Source organism: Leptonotus elevatus, chromosome 18 (genome assembly GCF_054856555.1).
Source record: "Leptonotus elevatus isolate MCC_2025b chromosome 18, RoL_Lele_1.0, whole genome shotgun sequence".
In the NCBI taxonomy this organism is placed as follows: Eukaryota; Metazoa; Chordata; class Actinopteri; order Syngnathiformes; family Syngnathidae; genus Leptonotus; species Leptonotus elevatus.
In genome coordinates, this window is record NC_141256.1 from 17,119,217 (window position 1) to 17,142,305 (window position 23,089).

General features: G+C 43.4%; 1 protein-coding gene and 1 long non-coding RNA gene across 2 annotated transcripts in view; one reads left to right on the forward strand and one right to left on the reverse strand.

Annotated features, from left to right (window-relative positions):
* LOC147158967 (uncharacterized) overlaps positions 1-21,994 on the forward strand; it is a 23,357-nt gene extending 1,363 nt beyond the window's left edge. The window contains exons 3-5 of the long non-coding RNA XR_015090964.1: positions 13-143; positions 3,548-3,632; positions 18,496-21,994. This is a non-coding gene — a long non-coding RNA (uncharacterized LOC147158967). The remainder of the gene's footprint in view (positions 1-12; positions 144-3,547; positions 3,633-18,495) is intronic.
* Positions 4,167-22,397, reverse strand: ppp1r14c (protein phosphatase 1, regulatory (inhibitor) subunit 14C). Its single transcript, XM_086061685.1, has 4 exons — positions 21,997-22,397; positions 8,664-8,747; positions 8,004-8,036; positions 4,167-6,035 (listed from the first exon to the last, which is right to left on the reverse strand). Exons 1-4 carry the CDS (start codon positions 22,273-22,275, stop codon positions 5,961-5,963), a joined length of 471 nt encoding a protein of 156 aa, XP_085917811.1. The 5' UTR covers positions 22,276-22,397; the 3' UTR covers positions 4,167-5,960.
* Positions 22,398-23,089: the final 692 nt, after the last annotated feature.

Genomic DNA, 23,089 nt, shown 5'->3' on the forward strand with positions numbered 1-23,089 from the left:
TCGACTGTGTAGGCTTACCCTCCTGTGAACCCGCCTGTGAGACCGCCACTGATTGGCGGCGGCCAGACTGAAACCATGGCAACCAGCTGTTTTGGCAATTCCATCCACGGAGGCAGACGCGCGGAGGTGAAATTGGCCTGCAGGTACAGACGCCGCGTTTGGGAAAGCGAGGGAGCCTGGGCCTTACGCAGCCCTCGAGTGAGGCCTTGAGACTGTGATGTTCATGTTTATCATGTGTTTTTTAATAAGGGAAAAAAGCGCTCTACAATATTGTACTTTAAAAAAAAAAATTATATATATATATATATTTATATTTATATAGCTTCTTATGGTGAGTGAGACTTGACCACTAGGGGCAGTAAAATACTGTCATGTACACACAAACAAAGAAGACTTTCACAATTACAACGGTGCCTTGAGATATGAATTGAATTTGTTCCATGACCATGTTTGTAACACGTATCACTTGTATCTCAAATCATCTTTCCTCATTGAAATAAGATGTGCAATTAATTAGTTCCAGTACCCCCAAATCACAAAAAGGCATTTTTTAACATGAGCAAAAATGCACTCTTCGGTATTGTACTGCATGAAAACACATAATAATACCAAGTCTGTTCTTCTTTGTTTGTCTAAATGACTGCGAGAAATTGAGGTGAATCTCAAGGTCGCACATCTTACTTATTTTCACCACCAATTTGTCTCTAATTAGCTCCCATGAGATTTGATATTTTGGGACTCTTCCCCCTGCCCAGACTCAAAGCTTCGATGGCTCATCAATAAATTACTGAGGAATAGACACACTCAGCAGTTTATATTGAATTCCTGGTGTTTGGAAATGAGAACATTGACATGGATGTCAAGAAGGTCCATTTTGGTGTGTTGTGTTTTTTTTAATAGTCTGCATGGGCGGCTGGGGGAGCAAGCACGTCCAGTAGCTGATTGATTTTGAGGATTTACAGAAACCTCATCTGGTTCACGGCTTTGCACACGAGATGACTAGTTTGTTAATCGGGATCAACAGAGGGTGGGGGGGATAATTTTTCATCCAATTGTTGCCAACTAAAATGGCTTCCAGTGCAATGTTTTCACATAAATAACTGCAGGGACTTTGCTGCATGCTACTTTTTGATCTTCCTTTTGATTTATTTAATTTTTTTGCTCATTCAGTTCAGGACTGACTCGCATCATATACCCATTGTCTCAGTCTTCCTCTTTTTTTCCCCCCCTCCCTTTATCCTCATGTTACCTTTCCGGCCGCAGACAGGACCACCTCCATAGCAACAAAGCCTTCTGCTATAACACTTCTGTTAACACTGTTGGCAAGTAATGGCATATAATTGCAGTTAATTGCATTGGTTTGTTTGCTCGGCACAGAAAAAAGCCCGCCGTCGTGCGTCGACGCGTTTCACCCCAAACAGATGGCGTGAGGTCCAATGATCTGAATTCACCCCCCTGTCGATTGACTGATCCCCCACCAGGACATAACCACGCCCCTTCATTGTCATCTAAATAGGCCTGGTCACATTTTGTGCGCTGTATGTTATCTGCCGACAGGACCAATCACTGCAGAGCAAGGCCAAAAACATGCGCTTGATGCACAAACAAGCCAGAAGGCATATGGCTACGTGACATGAGTAAATAGTTCAATTCATCCTTAAATCCCGCCTATTAATCCCCCTGAGGCTCAATTTCGATTGTCTACTTTACAGCAGTGTTTACTGTTTATCATCCACGATGTTCTACTTGTGGACCTGTATATGACCCCCCAAAAAAAACGCGAATGATTCTAGCTGTACTGTAGTAGTAGTAATGTAAAATGTTTGTCGTTGGTACGAAATCCCGTGCAATGTAGTACACGCCGTCGCCTACATATTTTATGCTTGAAGTGCAGCAGTTGTAACATTTATGTCTGGCGCGCTGGAAAGTTGAATGGACTCACTGTGGTGAAATTCAAGACATTTCAGAACTCGCAATCAAGGGCAAACACACACACACACACACACACACACACACACACACAAACACACACACACACACATTGTTTAGTGAGACATGCATGTTAATGTAGTATTTATTAAGTCATGAAGGGGGCTGCTCAGTGGATTAAGTTGGACCCGTGGAATAAAATATTTAGTTAAGGATTCGTAAGCCATCGTGTCACAGCAAGTGGAAACTTGAATATTGGAAAACAACTGTGGAAATGGAAATAATAATAATAATAATAATAGTTCTGCCAATCATAAGAACTTCCGAATTAAAGGATGGATGATGTTTTAAATCACATTTTCACATTCTCACATTCTTAACTGTCGTATAAATGTATTAATAAGTGAGCTGCTTAACAATAATACAACCACAAAACTAAATGGGAGGCATTTTTTTTCTTTTCTTTTTTTAAAGAGCTCAGTATTGTTCATTCGGAAATGTCATCATCATTGCTCTTTATTAATTTTTTTATTTTTTTTTATTATTATTTTTTTGTGTGCGTGCGTGCGTGTGTGCGTGTATTTGTTAGCTCACCAAAAAACCTATTAGAAAGAATCTCATACCGTTCACCTAAACCGAACACCGCCGTCAGGAGACCCGAGGAAGGACCAAAGAAAACCAAGGAAGGTGAAATCCAGCACCGACCAGACACCACCCACCAGAACTCCTCCCCAACCCAAGAAACATCCAGACCCCAACAAATCCAAAAAACATAAAATCAGGGAGGCCTCAAGAGACAGAAGGAGAGACCGAGAAAAGGAAGAATGGGAGGCTTTCTGAGTGGCTGTTAATGTATTTAAATTGGTACAGTTAGTACAGTGATGCCTTGAGATACGATTGACCCAACTAAAAAGCTTTTTGAGATATGATTTATCACTCAATGCTTTTTTTTGTTTCGCTTTGACTTGTAAAGCAGAAAATTGTGATATGAGGATTGTATCGAGGCAGTGACTCAAGTGAACAAATCCCCCCCCAAAAAAGACATTTCAGACCATTTTTTTTTGCCAGTCCCGTCTGAAGTTTACCACCACACTAAAAATAAAACACTGAGAAAGTGGAATCAGTCTTCCATTTGAAAAGAAGCGGACACACACACACACAAAAAAAAAAATATATATATATAAAAAAAAAAAAATAATAATAATAATAAAAGAGCAATGATGATGACATTTAAAAAAAAAAAAAAAAAAAATGAAAAGAAGCGGAGTGACGCTTGAGATGATGTCTCTCATGTCTGTCTTCAGCAGCCAGGACGTTCACGGTGTCATTGTGTCTTTTTCAATTTTCCATCAGCGTGCCCCTCCCCCCTTTCATCCCTGTGAGGTATGATGGATCGCTGAATCGAGCAGGGAGAGCGAATGGCAGAACATACGGGAGGGAGAATGGCAAATGAATGGGGGGGGGGATGGTATGGGGGAGACAGAAAATGTACAGTAGGATTGCTAGGACCATTTCACAAAGGCCGTCTACCGTGTTGCCATTTTCTCACTGATCGTTTTTTTTTTTTTTTTTTTTTTTTAAACCACGTCATCCCTCTCTATCGCTTCTGATTTCCCAGGAAATGACTGGATGACTCCGCTGGTGCGAGATGTGCTGGTGTGCAGCCAGCTGACTGAAAAACATGCCGAAAGGGAGAAGCAAGGGTAAGGAGTGGGGGGGGGACGAGGGGGGGGTAGGGCTCCCACCCTTAGCTATTCTGCTCACATTCACCTTGCAGTCCCAATTATTCAAGGCAGCATGCGCGAGCGTTCCCTGCCAGCCAGCCCCAGCTGTGAAAAGTGGGTCACGGAATTTAAAGGCGCACGCTCAGCTTCTGGCGTCCTCGCCGCACCCCCCCATCTTGACTCGCAGCATCCGTGCGACTCCCGCAGTGTCGTCCGCAAGGCTGCTTGGGAATGTGTGTCAATCCAAAGACGTCACTTTTAAGCATTGCATTCTTTCGCTTGACTGAATGTGGCACCCTAGAGTGTGATATTCTGCCTAGCAACAGCGTACAGTAGGGCACTAGGTTAGTCATATGGGGCCAGACTGGCAGCAGAGAAAGGTTACTCATGCGCAAAGTGAGCAATAAAGTCATACTCTGGTGAACTCTCCACACAATCAGACAGGGGCGAGCCTACTAAACCAACGTCGAGCCCCCCCCCCCGACAGCACCTTTTTATCCACGAAACCACATCTGCTTTCTTAAAACAGCGCAGTTGTCTGCATTTTTTATTATCAGCAAGAAAAAACACACCACACACCTTACACATGACATTTTTTTTAAAAACAAGATTGCTTATTGTGGATGTACAGAAGGGGGGGGGGGGGTAACAGCAGCTGAAAAAAAAAATTGTCATCTTAATAAAAGGTATAAAAAGGAACGCGTTTTATGAAATAAAAACCTCTGGGCCAACAAATGTCCCCCGTCGTCTCCTCCCACATGCTACTTTTAAAAATACATGCAAAGCTTCCTATATGGACACTTTTAAAATACTCCCCTCATAAATTATAAAATATTAGCCTATTGCCCCTGAACTGCTTCTCAGTGGAGGAAAAATTCATCATAGGACCTCAACGTGTCGCTTCCTCCACACAAGGCCGATGCGCGGTAGTCCGGCATCACACATCACACAGTGAAAACGTTTTTTGTTTTTTTTGTTTTTTTTATACAGCCACGACATGGGAAGGACATTCAAAACAGCACCATTTTTTTTTTTCACAAGTTCTCCTGGTTTCTCTCTGACGTGTGAGACGACACGTCAATTCTAAATAAAAGTCCTATAAAGTTAAGAAGCAAAGTTAAATGTTTCTTGATTATAATTTACTTATATCGATAGCGTTTAGTTGTTAGCATGCAAGACGGGTACTTTGTGTTCTAAAGGAAAAAAATCAACCGTCGCCCTGCTTGTATGTCTTTGGCAGATAAAAGGGGGATTCTGTCACATTTTGCCCATTGCGATTTATTCATGACTGAATGCTTGTTGATGTGAGTGGCTCTCAATTGGAACGCAAGGTGTAAATAAATAATCGCCAATCCATCTCTTAGACCTGCGATTCTGCAACTTCGGCACAACAAAATGTCACCGTTCACGTTTTGAATACTTTAAAAAGTAGCGTGCCCGTCCTGCCGTTCGCTAATTCTAATTTACATTTGGCAAGTGTAAACATTTCAAGTTGCCCACAGACTCCTTTGCCCCTCGGTCGTCCGTAACGGTTAAGGTTCAGCGCTAAGAAATAGTCAAACGACATCCTGAAAGTCCTTAAAAGGCAAGCCCTCGTCACCAAAAAATGAGTTCACCGTATTTAAATAACCATCTGATATGTGTTTTAAAAAAAAGAAATGGGTGAAACATGAGCGAAAGGCTGCCAATCATCAGGTTTGTAGTTGCAAACTACAATACCCATCATGCCTTGCTGCGGTGAAAAGCACATCAAAACAGCGGGTGAATGGCATCATCCTCACATTATTGAAATGGCAAAAAAAAAAATCCCTCATTCATTCTATCTGTATTAAATTAAAAACTTTACATTATTCAAGCAAGAATAAGTTACAGTGTAAGGATTATGAGCAGGAAACAATTTCACATGAACAATAAATGGCAGTAACAGCAAAAAACACCTCCGTAAAAAAACAAAATGGTGAAGCACACATAGTGCTACAGCTAATTTCACAGCAAATGCAATACAGACTTAGCTCCTCCCTTCTTTTTGTTTGTGGTTGAGATTTTCCATCTCTATGGCTGTCGGGGGCTTGAAACGCGTAAATGTGAAAAGTAGGCGACGCCGTTTGCTACCAACACTTTTAACAGTCCAGTAATGTACATATTGTGTGTGTGTGTGTGTGTGTGTGTGTAGCGAGCGTGTGGTATGTACGGATGGTTGCAGAAGTGATGCGGCTTATGTTCGCATGAGTTACTGAAGTGTCGTGGTGGGGGAAGGGGGGGGGGCAAAAGCTGCGTGTAGATGAGGCGACGTCACGGTCCCCGACATTATAGACCCTTCTTAGATGGAGCGCTGAGCTTCCTCATTCCTCTTATCCTGCCCAGCAAGTCGCGGACAAAATCCTGTTAGAACAGAATACAGAGAAAATTATCATTAGATAGCAGCGCTCATTCACACACGCACATTCACTCATGGAATACATATTTATTTTTTATTCAAGAGTCTTCATTTCTGAGATTAGGAATGGCAAATGGTCTAAGAATTAACTCATTCACTTGCAGCCATTTTCACTGAAGCAATCCACTTTGCTCCCAGCTGTTTTACTGGATTTGGACTGATTTTGCAAGGCCCACAGAATATTGTGTTCTATTGCTATGCAAACTTGGAAAAAGAAGAAGAAAAGTATATTTGTATCGGTTTTCATTTTTCAGCAATTAGCATTAGAATATAGCTAAGTTTGATCAATATTCACATTCTCGGTGAAAACACTGACAAAAAGAGCTTGTTGCAACATGGCCCTGGCTGATCTCTTATACTCTGCTGCCCCCCGCTGGCCGTTTTATTAAATAACTACCATTGCTTTAAGACACCTCTTCATGTCAGTAGCTGAATCAAAGCCTTCTGTATGCTCTTGCATTTAAAAAAAAAACATAAACAACGTTTAAATACGTTTTGGGGAGTAAATGAGTTAACTAGAAAGTTACCCTCGTACTTTTGGTTTTTGATTTGATTGTTGGCCTACAAGTGTTTGTCATCCAATATTTGCTGATATCATGAATTCACTACTCAGTTTTTCACTGTAACAGCAAATAATCGGGACTTCCATAGAAAATAGCATGAAATTATGTGGATCTGATATAGAGCCTTGTGGAACACCGCTTATATCTTTTTACAGAAAGTCCAGTTTACGACACTTCTGTTCCATCACTAACTTACACTAACGCAGAACAGAAGAAGAGTCATCATTATTTGTGTTAAAATGCTTGTCGGCCATAAACATAAAAGGGTTCAATGAAAAGCAGAAAAATATAGCGGTTGCGCGTACCCTTCGATTATTTGATCATTTGGCCAAACGGGCCCAAATTTCTGAATCGACACAGCGCAGCTATCCCGAATGAATGTAACATTCACACAATTGTTGCTTTTTTTCCCCCCCTTCGCTTTGAGTGACATCCGAGGCAAGGCGGCATGATCCCGGCGTCACGGTCTAGTCTGACAAATTAATTCAAGTTGAGTGAAAATTATCCACCCTTCCTTTGAATGACCCCTTGCAGATGTGGCGGCACGACTTTTGGGCAAACAAAAAGATTGCAATCATTCAGTAAGCAAAAGACATCGGAGCGTGTGAAGGTGAGCGCAAGGACAGCGTGGTGGAATATAATCCGCCTCGCCAGACCAAGGTGACACTTAGTACTCAGGACCTCATTTATGACGTCTCCCTCTGTGCCTGTCCTCCTTCTTTACGTTCATTTTATATTCCTCGTCCCGAGAACCTGCCGTCGTTTAACATTGCAGTCTACAGCTCGGCTAGCATAGCATCAGCACCCCCCTGTTCTCTTCTTTTTTTTTTTTTTATAATTTGCCGTCTGTGTGAGCTGCAGCCTTCCTTGCTGGGATTGCGTTCAAAATGGCATCTGTGCTTCTCCATTCTCAGAGGATTATGCTGTGTGTGTGCGTGCGCGTGCGAGAGCTTACATGTACTATACGATCCGTCAACCTGGCAGCGCATGGGACAGGTGACCTTGTAGCGCTTGCCGGCTGACCTAATGCCACATACTTAAAAAACGCACACCCAATATGAAGGTGACAGATGGGAAAAGCTCACGTGATTGGCCCGCCCGACCTTTTAATCGCCATCGTGGCTTAAGACAACCTTATGTACGCACTTTCACATTCAAGTAGTCAATTTACACACATACGTCATCACTGTGTGTGTGTGTGTGTGTGTGTTGACCACAGACTTCCTGGATATGATGCTTGAAAGCACACACGGGGTCACGTGAGGATCAATAATGTCATGCCACCAACATTTACAGTAGGTCACTGATAACGAGCTTTTTCCTGTCCGTACACATGAAAGTCACACTCACCTCTGTTGGTTTGTAACAGTCTATTAACGATTCCTGTGTGTGGGGAAAAAGACAAAAATCATTGTTATGGGATATATTCAGATTAGTCCAGAACACAAAAAAGATGTAAGTGCTTTCAACCTTTTCAGTTTCAGGTATTTGATTAATTTTTACTAATTATTGGTAGTCAAGGAGTCCGATAATCGTTATTTAGAACCGATATTCGTTTTCAGTAAAAGGGGGGAAATACATTTTTTTAAATACAAATTCCATCTGTTAACTTTGGTGACATGGCTTAAAACAAAAGTTTATTGAATACATTTTCTGATTTGCAAAATGTGTTTTTATTTTTTATTTTTTATCTTAGACAATAGACATCTTTGTTTTAAAATTCTAACAAAAACCTCAAGGAGCTCTCAGGCCCATGCTTGTCTTAAAAAAATGAAATAAAAACTTAAACAGGTAAACATCATAGCTTCCTCTAGTTGTCTACAGTGAATAAATCTTTCTAAAATTTCTAAACAACTGACATGTCAAACAAGCTACAGGACTTACACTACGTCCATTCTGCCTATAATAGTCCCTTGTTTTCTTTTGAATTTTTTTTTCACTCAAGAAATAAAAAAATGGGACCAAGCAAAAACTCTAAAAAAGGTAAAATATCAAGCGGCGTCAGCGTACCTGCAGTTTGACGGCTCTGTCGTCATCACTGTTGACCTCCAAAAGGTCGTCAATGTCGATCTCCACCTCGGGCATCTCTTCCTCCTGCAAAAATAGCGCAAATCAGTCTCCGTGTTTTGCTTCAAATACCAAAGAGGCACAGACGTGCCACGGAAATGTCATCGCCGGCCGTGCTGGCTTGGGCCGCTCGGCGGCACTTGAAAAAATCGAATGCTTGATGCCGGACTGCTTTCAAAACCGCTTTCAAAGGTTTCATGGAAAATCATCAGATATTAGCGCATTTTGTGGCTTCCGCAAATGCAAGTGGCATCTCGCGTCTCCGATGACTTTTCGGCTGTGCGTTAGTTAGCCTGCGGCCGTCGTTGGTATTCAAGCTCATGGAGAGCGAGGACGGAGGGACACTTATTTTGTATTTTCCCTCTCAGCTTTAAAGCTTAGCCGCCGTGAGTCAGCTCAGAAATAGCTTCCAATTACAGCCTTTGATATGACAAGGTAGGCAAAAGAACATTTGCACACGTCATTCTCCTTTCTAGATGTTTTTTTTTTTTTAATGCTAACTAGATTCTTCAAGAGATGATCTGGCATAAAGACCAAAAAGTGAATTTAGAGATTATTTTTTTTTTGAAGTCATATCCTGACGGGGGCTTTGGGTTGGTGTCGCTGCTATAGAGTGCATCGTTGTTGGCCATGAGTACACGCATATCTGACGTGAAGCTGAGCTTGTGGACAGGGGCACAACATTTCTCTCTGTGGTGTGTCAAATTTGCAAGATATTTAATTTCACGATTAGGTTTCTCAAGCCCACATTTAAACCCCCTCCCCCCTCGATACTAATCTGTTGAGGCGTTTTGAAGCATGTCGTGCTTTCTGCACACAAGCACCCCCCACCCCCCCACCCCCACCCTCCCTCAAGCACTTTGAATGAAATAGCCTGTCATCTTATTAGTGTGCATAGGCGGACATGCAAAACATGAGACAGGAGAGATGGATGAGCCATTTGAAAGTGAGAGGAGGAAAGACAGTTCATTAATGCATAGGCTTAATCTCATATTTATAGAGTCAAGGCTTGATCTGCCGAATTTGCGACAGTACACAGAAACCGCGCGGGTAGCGGAGCACAATCGCGCCTCAAAAAACCGAAACGCAAAATATGGAACTCAAACTGTGTCCGCCTGTCGGTGTTGTGTGACGTGCGAGACGATTGCACTTGTCAGCAGGCAGTCCGTCACCCTCTGCCGCAGTCATCGGTGACAAGTGGGGCAGGCGGGGCGGGCGTGGGGGGCCGCGTGCGGCCCACTGGCTCTTGCCAATGACACATACGCGCACACACACGGTCGGCGCTGCCAGCGGTCTTCCGCAGAGCGATGTCGTCTGCAGCGGCTTTTGCGTGCCAGTCCAGCTCCACGAAGAGTACGCGGTGCTTCAGAAAGGGAAATCAGCATGCAGATAAAAACTGGCGCTGATTAAGGAGCCTCAAATAGACGCGGAGGAAAATGATTTTGCAACTTGTCGCCGGCAAAAGCTGCCCGGTTGAAACGTATGCACGAAACGTAAAACAACATGATTTATCGACAGTGTGACGACAAGCTGGGCCGAGGTTGTTTGATGTTGGAATAATTCCAGGGGATGTTGAGTCTCTCCTGATCACGCAAGACATTTCTTTGCATATACGAAACGATGCCTCGTATGCATAATATATCATTTTAAATAAACCACACCCGTTGCCAAGGCGCCTGAGGTCTTTTGTTTGCTGCGCACCAGGGTTCAACGGGGGTTTGCCTTCGCTCTTGACCAAACTAACTGAACCCAAGTTCACTTGAAGGAGGACTTAGATGACTTGTTTTGGTCTGTTAAAGTTTTTTATTTTTTATTTTTTATTTTTTTTATTTTAGAGCTCAGTATTGTTCATTCGGAAATGTCATCATCATTGCTCTTTTATTTATTTATTTTTATTTTTTATTTTTTTGTGTGTGTGTGTGTGGGTGAGTATGTGTATGTGCGTGCGTGCGTGCGTGCGTGTATTTGTTAGCTCACCAGCAAACCTATTAGAAAAAATCTCATACCGTTCACCTAAACCGAACACCAGGAGACCCGAGGGGACCAAAGAAAACCAAGGAAGGTGAAATCCAGCACCGACCAGACACCCCCCACCAGAACTCCTCCCCAGCCCAAGAAACATCCAGACCCCAACAAATCCAAAAAAACACAAGATCAGGGAGGCCTCAAGAGACCAAAGGAGAGACCGAGAAAAGGAAGGAAGGACAGACGTTAAAGTCTGTTAAAGTTAAAGTACCACTGGTTGTCACATCCAACTAAGTGGGTGTGAAATTCATTCTCCGCATTTGACCCCCCCCCCTGAGGGAGCGGTGAAGAGCAGGGATTGCGCTCGGGAATCATTTGGTGATCTAACCCCCCCCAATTCCAATCCTCCATGCTGAGTGCCAAGCAGGGAGGCAAGTGGGTCCCATTTTTATTGTCTTTGACCCAGCCGGGAATTAAGCCCACAACCTCCCGATCTCAGGGCGGACACTCTCCCACAAGGCCACTGAGCTGGCATGTCGTCACCTTTTTCTCGTGGTCTCGGTCCGCTTGTTTGTTGTGATCCAGAGTTCCAAATGTTTGTGTTCACACTTGGCCAAAAAAAATCGCACCCGAGTTGGCTTACAACTGGATTGACCACATTTTGCAGTGGTCCTGATCTGCTTGCCCAAACGAACCGCACCACAGTTTGCGTGAAATCAGATCGAAATACCCGTTACTGGTTTGGCTACCACCGCCTCCGCTAGCTTAGTGTGCAGGGTTCCGAATGTTTGCACTCACTTCTGGACCAAACTTTACGAGAGTTTTCTTGCAAGGCGACTGAAACTACATTTTTGGATCAGCTTCCACCTTTTCGATTGTGGTCTTGGCCCACCAGGGTTCAAGATGATTGCCTTCACACTTTTTTTAATTTTATTTTTATTTATTTTCTTTATTTTTTTTTTTAAGAGCTCAGTATTGTTCATTCGGAAATGTCATCATCATTGCTCTTTTTTTATTTTTATTTATTTATTTATTTATTTTTTATATATATATATATATATATATATATATATATATATATATATATAATTTTTTTTTTTTTGTGTGTGGGTGAGTATGTGTATGTGCGTGCGTGCGTGCGTGTATTTGTTAGCTCACCAGAAAACCTATTAGAAAAAATCTCATTGCCTTCACACTTGACAAACTCTTCCTGCGTTCTTGGTTCGGTTGTTTGGTGTGCATCGGGATTGAGAAGAAATCATTTTTTGTACTTGTGCGAACAATCAAGAGTTTCTCGCAAGTCAACCAATTTCACTTCTTCTCATTTAGCCAACTTCAACTGAACCATCAGACGCATCTCACCAGAGTTCGTTTCAACCGAGCCAAACCTGACAAACGGGAACTCAGCCAGAAAATGGTTTTGTTTTCATTTCAGCTGCATCGTAGGACTAAGTTGTATCAGGTCAGGAAGGAAGCAAAAACTGGTTGTAAACAAACAGCGTTACCATAGTACTTGTTAAATAAGGGCGTTTCCCTTGCAAAGAACCAAAGTGTTAATAAATTAATTTGCGCGTGTGCACGAGACACAATAGATACAATTTTTTTTTTTGTTTTCACATTTGCCAAGCATGTGTCAGTCTTGTTTACACCAACAGCTGAGCAGCCGGCAGCAGTTTGTCTGCTTGTTCTGCTTTGAGGTGACGGAATGCTAATGCGCGCGGCCCGACGCGGTGACTCATAAACTCGATTCAGACAGAATTAAACACTCAAACGAGTCGTCACCTTCTTGTTGTTGCTGTTGTTGTTGTTGTTGTTGTTCCCAGGGAATCACAGTAAATGAAACCTGACCTGCGTACAATTAAAAGTTGTTCTGCAGGAGGTCATTTTGAAAGCGGTTTTTGCGAAGATAACATTTCAACACAGCGGTCCAGTTTACCTCGGAAAGGTACAGTAAAACCCCTGACCGAGCCTGTTTTTCTAACACGGGGTTGTGTAGGCGGGGTTGGCTTGAGCTGCTTTTGTTCATTAAATAGCGTGACAACATAGCCGCAAACACAGGAGTGGAACAAATGACAACAATCGACAACAGTTTTTATGCTACACAGGAAAGTGGCAAGCTTTGTTTCCACCTCATTTTCTGTCAACCAATCAATGGACTGGATTGTCACCCTTTTGGGTACTGTACCCGGTGCGGTGCTGAAATGTGTCAAGGGATGGTATTGGTTGGTTATTATTTTGGTACCCTGAGTGGAAATGCAGAAGAAATCTCAAGAAATGGGCCCGCTTTTACAGATCGAATTGTGACTGTTGCCGACTAGTTTCGATAAACCTTGGACGTCCGTTTTTGCCCTTACAAACTACACTCGTGCCTCAAGATCCGAGTGACCCGAGATGCGAGCCGTCGTTTGGCCGACTTCTCGCTTTGACACAAAACGGAGAGAATTACATCTTTTGTGTTTAAAACAATCACTTACCTTAGCCTTTAGCCTGTTAGCTTAACGCTAATGCTAAGATAGAAAATGATTACTATTAGCGTAACGAATTACTTAAACAACCACATACCTTAGCCGTGTTAGAGTAGACAATTTTAAGTATTGTACTCTTTGCGTGTTCAATTAACTGAATGGTGAGATCCTGGTGAAGAAGTCCCTTTGCAAAGGTAAATAATTATCAGAAGCTTCTGATGACAACAATTGAACGACACTGAAGCCGTGTTCCATCAGATTGTGTGGCACATCATTATTTATTGATAAGTCGGTGAATCCGAAAAGTCTCCACCCATCAGCCCACAATACATTTGGTTACAACTCAGTGAATACAAGAGAATCTGTTCCCATGGGTATAAATCAGATTAGAGAAAAACAATAATAATAAGCCTGTGACTCCCCTCTTCCGACCGGCAGAGACCGGCCCCAGACCAAAACTCCCCTCAAGATAGCAAATGGAACAAACCCGTTGCCCTTTCTCTCATGAAAGTAACACAGATAAGAATACAATTCTATTCATTGAGCCATACTGAGTTAACTAAATCCAAAACGGGTAAAATATAAATTGAAACTGAAAAACAATGTTAATAACTCATCAGCCTTTAGCCTGTTAGCTTAACGCTAATGCTAAGATAGAAAATGATTACCATCAGCGTAACGAATTACTCATAACTGTACACGTGGCTAGCGTTTTGCAAAAGGCAAGTGAAAAAATAAAGCGGAGCGCTCGAGAGGAACGACTTAAGAGGCCAACGTCGGATTGAATGACTTGGGGACGGGCCCTGATAAGTGGGTCACTCATGGGGAAGACAAGGATTGCGCAACCGAGCTCAGCTATCTTGGCTTTTGCATCAAAGTGTCGAGGAGCTGAAGGTAGGATGAATTCGTCCTCGGAGACCGACTGCCACGCGGGGAATCGGTTTGGCGAAGATAAAGGTGAACCCGAGCTTAACTCGGGAGGCCTCTTGTCAAATAGCGCGATTGCTAATAAGGTATGGACGAGCGTCCCCTCGACCCCTTGCTGCTTCACTCGCTCCCTCCTCGCTCCCTCCCTCCCTCTGGCGTTCCGATTTGCTGGTAGCGTAGTTGTAGCCGGCTGCGGCGAGAAATCTTTCCCACGCTGATTCAGCGCGACTCCAGAGGACACCTTACATCACACGCTCGCTGGGGAGGACTACAAAGAACAAAATGCCCGCCGAGGAAAATGTTTATGCATATTAGTCGCACACCACCAGAGAGCACTCATAATTGATGTGACCTGTCACAACCCTTCGAAAGATGATTTAGACGAAAAAAGCCTGCTCTTTGGAAGCTTTTGGAAATTGGCCAGACAACACTTGAGCCGAATTTAAAATCTCCTTTAGGATATATTACAGTTTGCAGCTATCACCTTTTTTTTGCTATTCAGATATCCTACCAAATATGACAACACTATTTTCCTCTTTCGAGACCTTAATAAGTGAGATTTGAGCAAAATCTCTCCCCGTAGATTTTAGTCCAGGGAGACAAAGTGAGGTCAGAAACGCGTCGCCGAGATTTTGCTGGCGTAAAAGAGCACATTTGAGAACATCAATGTCAACATCAAACTATGCAGTCATTTTCATCTATTCATTTGAAAAGTCATCCGACGACTCTCGCCATTCTATATATGGAGTACTTGCTTAGCGGCTAGCTGCTAATGCTAAAGCCACCACTAAAATGTCAGCATAATTAAGTTTTTTTTTTAGCATTGTTAGCAATTGAACTTGATTTCAGGACTACGTCGCACATCGGTGGCAACACGCTGCCGGGAAAATTTTCAAAATAAAAGCATACCTAGGAATTGATACCCATATATTATAGGGTACGATAATGTTTATTTTAAAGTTAGCTTGCTTATAAAAATCTGCTCTAATGAGCCCATTTAACTATTTTTTTTTTTTGCCACTCCTACTCTTTAAACACATTTAAACGGATTCAATCAATTAAAGAGGGAGTTTGCGGCTTCAAAATTTCTAGAATGTAGCCTCATTTCACTAATCCTTGCCGACATTGAGTGTCTGAAGAAAGCCGTGATTGAGCGCAATTCCTGACCGTCCAAAAAATGGACGGCATTTATGAAAGTGACCAGTTTGACCGTATATTGAAGTGTAACGCATCGACAGCTGCGAGCCCGTTTGGACTTTTGCCCTCGCCAGAGCAGACCTGCATTCAATCACCAATAGGACCCCGGGGCACTTCCTATCAACAGTCATCCACATCACATGGATTTATCCCCATGTTGGCGCCGGGTGCGAAGGATAAACAGTCACACGTCAGCAAGTAACTCACGGTGCCTTGACTTATGAGCTGCTGCTTGGTGGATTTTTTTTGCTTTGTGTTATGAGCCAAAATGTAACCTTGCTAGTTAAGTGAAACAAAAAAGCAGCAATGTCAGCACTCGCATGTGGGCAAGGAGAGCCACAATTGCCAATGCACGCGTGGCAGTCTAAAAAAAAACACGAAATGAGAACGTAGACGACAACTCGCACCGCCACGCTCGCATGCGGTCGAACCGGATAAGCTTATCTCCAGCTCACTTGCTAGGCCACGCCCCTTACAGGCACGCATCCAACACACAAATATTAGCAGTACTTGCAGTCAATCCACTTAATGAAACTAGTTTTCTTTCTTTGCAGTATCGTTTATTCTATCAAAAATTGCACTGGATCAAAACCGTCCAAATGGCCATTGCGCTTGAAGCGTTCTCCTTCCTTCCGGCTCCCTCGCCGTGTGAATGACGACAGTGTTTTCACACCATCAACAAGCAAGCCAGTGTTTGCACACAGCACGCTCCAATTGACAAGACCCGGCCCGACCCCCCCGCTCGACAATGAGCGCGCTGCCAAAACGCGATTGCCTGCGAATGAGAGGACATATCGCGCTTTCCGGATGCGCGCGCAGCCGCTCGAACCCGTTCCATTTTTTGCGGCTGGTTCAAGACGTCCAACAATTTCTGTCCCTGTGAAGTCGGCATTCACATCTGCCAACACATGTTGACACAGCCAAGCCGCTGAACACAGCATAGTTAATAGGTTGTTGTTTTTTGCCATACTGTAAGGAGGTGTAATTGCACATCCACTACAGTAGGGGGCAGCGGTGCTCTCAGGGTGTGCGCAGGAATTAGAAACAATGTTAGTGAAGTTTTGTATTTATCTTTTTGTTTTCTTTAATGTTAATAAGGATACAATGGTATGTAGAAGTGTACTTAAGAATTTAATAAATAAATGATGCTATTTATAGTCGCGGCAGAGTGTCGGGGGCGCTAAATATTTCCTTTCTGGGATGGTGTACTAGAAAATAGGAAACGCTTTGGATGAACATGCAGCAATTGCGGATGTCCAAAAAAATAGAAGAAGAAAAACAACAAAGCAAAAACAATTTAAAAAAAAAATACTGTCACAACTGCTAGCTTTACCCTCCGATTAATCGAATAATAATTGAGGCTTCTGTTATGTGCTTGGAAGCATTTCAACATCTGTCGGCCGGTTGTTGCTGCCTCTTGATTTGTTTAGGCAGCGGACGCGCGCGTGTCCGCAGGTGCCACGCCAAACGCGTCAACACACACCGACACGCTTCTTTGAACGCAATCATACGAAAGCAATTCAAATGACAGCCAGAGAAAGATTTGCCTTCCACACACAAACCGTAACCTTCCCCCCGTGTCCGATCCATAAACAGATCAAGGTCATTCGGGACGGGACGGGCCCATCGACCGCTTGAACCGACCAGCGGGGCGCGTCTGTCGGCCTCGCTCAATCATTTCACCGTTCTCGTCACGCGGGCGATGACGGTTGAAATATTAGCAGGTCCGTCTCATGGCAACAAAGTTTCTTTCAAGGCAAGCATACGCAATATTTGATTTCAACTTAAAATTCCAGCCACAAGCATAACTGGCAGGCAGCAATTTAAAGTGCAACTCAAGCAAAACTACATTTTGGGCTTTTATTTTTTTACAGAAGCGTGGATCTGCCAATGTGAAGCAAACCCTTGTGACTGCACGATGTTGTTCAAACGTCGTGATGAAGTCGTTACAACGCGCTGATGAAGTCGGATTGATATAAAAAAAAAAATTTTTAATACTTTATCCTTCACACCCAAAAACATATTTATACGTTTTTTATATATATATTTTTTATGCCTGAACATACAGAAGGCATTGGCTTAAAGCAATGGTAACGGCCAGCAGGTGGCAGCAGAGTATAAAAGATCAACCATGTTGCAAACAAGCTGATTTCCCAACTCTTTTCACCAGGAATGTGAATAATGATGAAACTTAGCTATATTCTCATGCTAATTGCTACAAAACAGAAACAAATACAAATATACTTTTTTTCCTGATGAAAGAAGAGACTCTAATCTTTCTTTTGGCAGGTTCCATGTGTTTATAGCAATAGAACACAACATTCTGTGGGCCTTGCAAAATCAGTCCAAATCCAGTAAAACAGACGGGAGCAAAGGGGGTTGCTTCAGTCAAAATGGCTGCCAGTCAATGAGTTAATAACGCGTGAAAATAAGACGATGTGGAGACAAACCAATAATAATTGGTTTGTGAACAAATATTTTCACCATATTTGGACAAACAAGTTTTTTTTTTTTTTTTTTTACTTCACCTCTGATTGAAAAAGCAAATGAGCATCGAGCTCCAAAGTTTGTATTGAAAGCAACTGGAGCAAATGCCATAAGAAGAGCATCTATTCATTGACGATCACGCATGAAGCTTTATGCGTCTCCAGGCAATGCTTGTGGACAGCCCCTCCCTCTCGCACCCCTCCCATGTATTTTTCCACTCCAGATATCGTTATCTATCTCCTGAAGCGACCCCCCCTCCCCCACCCCTCCCCCACCCCCCCCTTTCTCCCGCACTTCTCCCGTGACCTTGTCGATTGTTCCCGTGCTCGCCTTTCCCGCTTTTTCTTTCTTTGACTGGAGGAAGGACCGACACCGGCGTGTTATGTGAACCTCGCGCGGTCACGCAGGACGAGTAAAACGGCGCCAAATCGTTAGAAGCGCTCGATAGCCCAACGGCAACAACCTTGCGAGGAGACAGAAGTGCTCTCCGTCAGACTCGGCTCAATTTTATAGTACAGTCGTTTATTTCTGAATCTAAACAATACATTGGAATGTCTTTAATCTGTTCCAATCTCCCCCAAAAAAGTAAAATTTTCTATATTTTTTTATTTGGGGGGGGGGGGGGCAGCCCCCCTTTTCTGTGAAAAATGCTTATTAGGTGGTATATCCATGCTTACTCACAATTTTTGGAAGCACAAATTTTTTTTTTTCCAATTTCTATTTGTTCTTTTTAGCAGTCCCCATTTTTTGTGGTGCGAGTGCGAGCATCCGTGACCACGTTTCATTGGAGCGAGACCCGACTGACGGCCCGCCATGAAAAAGTAGGACACGCGCCGGCGTCTACTGTTACCCGTGCGACTTGCGCGCACGCACCAACTCTCACTTGCGGAGGAGCCTCCGTCCATTTGTGTCAAAACGTCCTCGGCGCGGCACTAATACAGTCGCTCTTCGCAGAGGATGAAGAATATGACCGCAAGTACTGTGATATTTGCTTTCTACGTTCGTGTGTGTTCAACCCGTTGCTTAAGTAGCACCACAGGGTTGATGCTAATTAGCATTAAGCGAGCAGACTGTGATTGTTTTAAATACTCGTGTAATTTTCTTTGTTTCATTGTTTATTTTGACAGTCGGCAGCATTCATGCGCGTTTACACATAAACGGACGTCAACGAGCGTCTCTTGTTCTCTATTAGCTTTGCACGGGAAACTGATAGCATGCTTGACCTTTACGTCAGTGCCACACACACACACACACACACACACACACACACACACACACACACACACACACACACACACACACACACACACACACACACACACACACACACATACATCCTGTCTAATTTAGGAGCCAGCAGTGAGGCGCTAATGAGCGCGGCGGCAGTGCAACTTCCTCTTTACGACCATGTGACCAAACATCAGCACTATTTGCGTGTGCGTGTGCGTGAGAGGCGTTAAAAGGGCCACCTGCTCAAACAAGGCCGTCGTCTCGCACGTCGGTACGACAGATGGAGAGGATGAAAGTGAGCCTCACTTGTGACCAACGTGTCGAGAGATTCTCCCTACTGGCCACAATATTAGGGACACTATCCTGCACAATCTCAGCATCGAACCCGAGATCCAAAAATCGAATCATGCTGGGCCTTCAGAATGAGTAGTTCTGTCTGGGACTGTTTTGTTTTATCCAATCAGATTTCAGATTCGTCTCTGGCTTTGATGATGTCATCATGTTTGTGTGCTCTGATTGATCGAACACATTTGGAGCGATTCCCCGCGCACGCTGCTTTTCATAAATCGGCATTAGAGGTGCAACGTTTAATCGACAAATTGCTTAATCGACAACTAATCGATTATCATTTTTGACACGCGATTCATCGTTGTGGATATCTTTTTCAATTTTAAATACTCTAAATCGTTGGCATTTCAGCTTCTCAACTGTAAACATTTTCCGGTTTCTGTCGTGTTGAATCCAAATGAAACATTTGTTTTTACAACGATAATCATTTTTGCCAATTCTCTGACGTTATGGACCAAAGCGTTAACTGAATCATAACTAATTTGATGTTTGTCCATTTTCTACAATGTCAATTTGAAATCATGTCCCCGGGACGGAAATTAAAACATGTTTTTAAAAATCCTACAAAATAATCAAATGAATCGATTATGAAATAAAACAATAATCAGCATCTCTAGTGAGTAAAATGTACAAAGCATTTGTTTTTGTCATGTTATGAGATAAACATTTAACCTGCTCCATCGTGTCTTGACAAACTCTCAAGTCAGGTCGCTCATATCTCAAGGCGTCACTGGTTTGTCCACATCATTTCGAACTGATGCGTGATACGGCCTGCCACTGAACTTCAATTAAAACTGCAGAGCGTCGACCTCCACCAAGGCCCCCATCCGAATTTGAACCAGCGCCAACTGCAACACCACCCAGGGCTGATTTTTGTCATTACAAATCATGAATTATTCAGTGAGAAAATGACAGAAAATGTCAAAGGAAAGGCACAAAAGGATACACAGGAAGTCATGCGAGCGAGGGCACTTTCATCCAACGCTGAAATAAAAGACTTGATAGAAGGCAGGAATTCAAATCTCAGGTGAAGGAGAAACCCCGACGGCGGGCAGGCGGACGCCGCGGACGCCGCGTAAGCGCCAAACGACCGCCGGATATCGGAAATGCTGGTGACAGACGCGCAAATGGGAAGCTGCTTTAAGACACAATTCCGACGACTGCTACAGTTCCGTTTTGCTTGTCACACATCGTTCAAATAACTCAAAAATCGGATTAATAATCAACAAATAATCTAAGCAAAATGTCCGCCTAAAAGCGTCACAATTATCAACCTGAGCTCGCAACAGCTTAAGTCTCCACTCTCAAATCGCCGGCTCCCACGTCACTCACCAGGCTCGGCCTGGCATTTTAAAGCCACACGCTTTCAAAGTCACAGATACTACAGAGTAGAACGTCAGTACGGCAGCCCCAAGTGGACAAAAATCACACTTTTTGTATTGGTATTGTTTCATGATGCAAAATCAATTTGTATCCGATTATTCAACTCATCGGGATATTCGGCCGCATAATTGATTTCAAATGTAGTGAACGCATCAATTGGAACGAGACACACTAACAAACGCTGAATTTTCTCCTCAAATGTTACAAAATCGAGGTCAGCGAGAAAACTGCGACTTTGGAGTCAACCAGCACTTGACTCGAAAGACGGCCAAAATTGTTATTTTTGTGCCGCACAGCACGACTAAAAATGTGCAAACTTGCAAATGAGGCTGCAAAATAGAAACAAGGGTTAAGTGTCTTTTGCTGAATGTTAACTTTGCAAACTACTCGATGACATCAAAACACGCGCACGCGTACGACAGGAGGAGTAAATCATCTGCACGAGGCACGTCCGCCGTCAGGCGTGTGCGGGCGACCGCTCGGCCGGCCGGCGAGGAGACCGGTCGCGGCATCAGCACATCCTTAACCCACTGACCTTCTTTTCATCTGCCCCGCCCCCCCGCCCAAAAAAAAAATCAACGCCACTTTTCTGTCTCTTTGCATAGCTCTGGCAGCGTGTGGCATCACACACACGCACGCACGCACGCACGCACGCACACACACACGCTTCTCCTGCTCGTTTAACGCCTGATGTGCTAACAAAATTAGCATCACTCCCACAATAGTTACAGCTGATAGTTGAACAAAGCAGTTGCAAACATGCAGACAGCATATAGCAACACTCGCAGGCATACATTCTTTATCCTCTTGGGGAAATTATTGAAAACGATTGAAAAGATTCTCCCTGCTTTTTTGTGTGCGTGTTTTTTTTTTTTTTTTTACTTGATCACCCGCTTATTTTTTAGGCAGCATCAACTATTTGCTTTAAAACTATATTACAAACAACTCAGGTTGTGCTTTTGCAAGACTGGAACGAATGATTGGCCCTTTTTCTCATTTGTGTGGGAAAACATGATTTGACATACACGCGACTTGACTAACGAGCACGGTCATGAGATGAATTTAACTCGTAAGTTTAGGTTATATTGAGACCTTATTCTTTCTATGATACTATATAGGACAATAATAAACATTGAATTCAAGATATTTGTTTGGAATCCTCTTGGGAGGACTTCAAACGGACGACCTCGCGAAATTCCAATCGAAAATGTCAAAACCAAAGAACGCGTGTGAGAGATGATTTTTTTTTTTCTGTCTTTTTTTTGCGGTCTGACCTCGCAGTCGTAGAGTTCGCTGAGCTGCTCGATGATCCACTCCTCGAGCACGAGCCGCTTCCGGAGCTCCTTGCGGTCGTACTTGACGGTGACTTTGCCCTGCCGCTTCTGCACCGGGTCGTCCGAACCTCCGCCGCCGCCGCCGACGACGACGCCGAGCGGGGCCGAGCCGGCGCAGCCCACGCCGGGAGCGGCCTGGAAGAAGACGCGGCCGGCGGCGGCGGCGGCCGCGGCGGCGTTCAGCGGCGGGGCGCTCGTCTCGGTGCTGGCGGCCGACATGGCTCTCGGTGTCGGTCTCGGTCTCGGCTCGGTTCGGCTCGTCTCGGCTCGGTTCGGTCACAGCGCGTCGACTGCAGCAGACTGTGGAGTGGACGTGTTTTTTTTTTGAACAGCTGCTATTTAAAGCGCAGACGGTCCGAGGGGGCGGGGCTTGCACCGCGAGGAATTGATATTCCGATCAATTGAAGATGGATATTAATCGTCGGTGGCCACGATGAATGAGAATCTTTATAAATGTTGATCATTTCATCTCCTTACAAGTCTATCGATTCGAATGAAGTGTTTGCATTTGTGGAGTTTCAAAACAATTGCTTGTCTGATTGTACTTAGTATCTTCTGATTGTACTTAGTATCTTCTGATTGTACTTAATATCTATATCGCGCCCAGGGTTCGTGTTGCAGGCGTTTATGTTTTTTGGCCAATCAATCATTTTATTGAACACAACGATTTAACGACAGTACTACTGTAGTATGTAGATACTTGTCTTGAGTCAGTGGCGCCACCTTTTGGCCGATTCAAAGAACAATCATTTTAAAATAACTTTTACATTTTAAACGTTTATACTTTCCTCGTACTTTGAATCAAGTCAAATGATCACACATAATCATTCGGATAATTGATAATAATTGATGATTACTTATGAAATATGAGATTTTTTTGGGTACGATTTTTTTTTGTAATATCACAATGAACATTGAAAAAAATAAAAGCGCAAAATTATTTCCTAATATCTAAAATGAGCAGATGAACTCTTCTTACGTTGACATTATGAGTTATGACTTTTTTCATACAACAACTCATAGCATTAAACTA

Excerpts from the sequence above, each read along its gene's own strand:
- ppp1r14c (XM_086061685.1), bottom strand. The coding sequence starts at position 22,275 with ATGTCGGCCGCCAGCACCGAGACGAGCGCCCCGCCGCTGAACGCCGCC. Across the intron at positions 8,037-8,663 it reads ACAGAGCCGTCAAACTGCAG|GAATCGTTAATAGACTGTTA; the intron begins GTACGCTGACGC and ends CCCCACACACAG. Across the intron at positions 6,036-8,003 it reads ACTGTTACAAACCAACAGAG|GATTTTGTCCGCGACTTGCT; the intron begins GTGAGTGTGACT and ends CTGTTCTAACAG.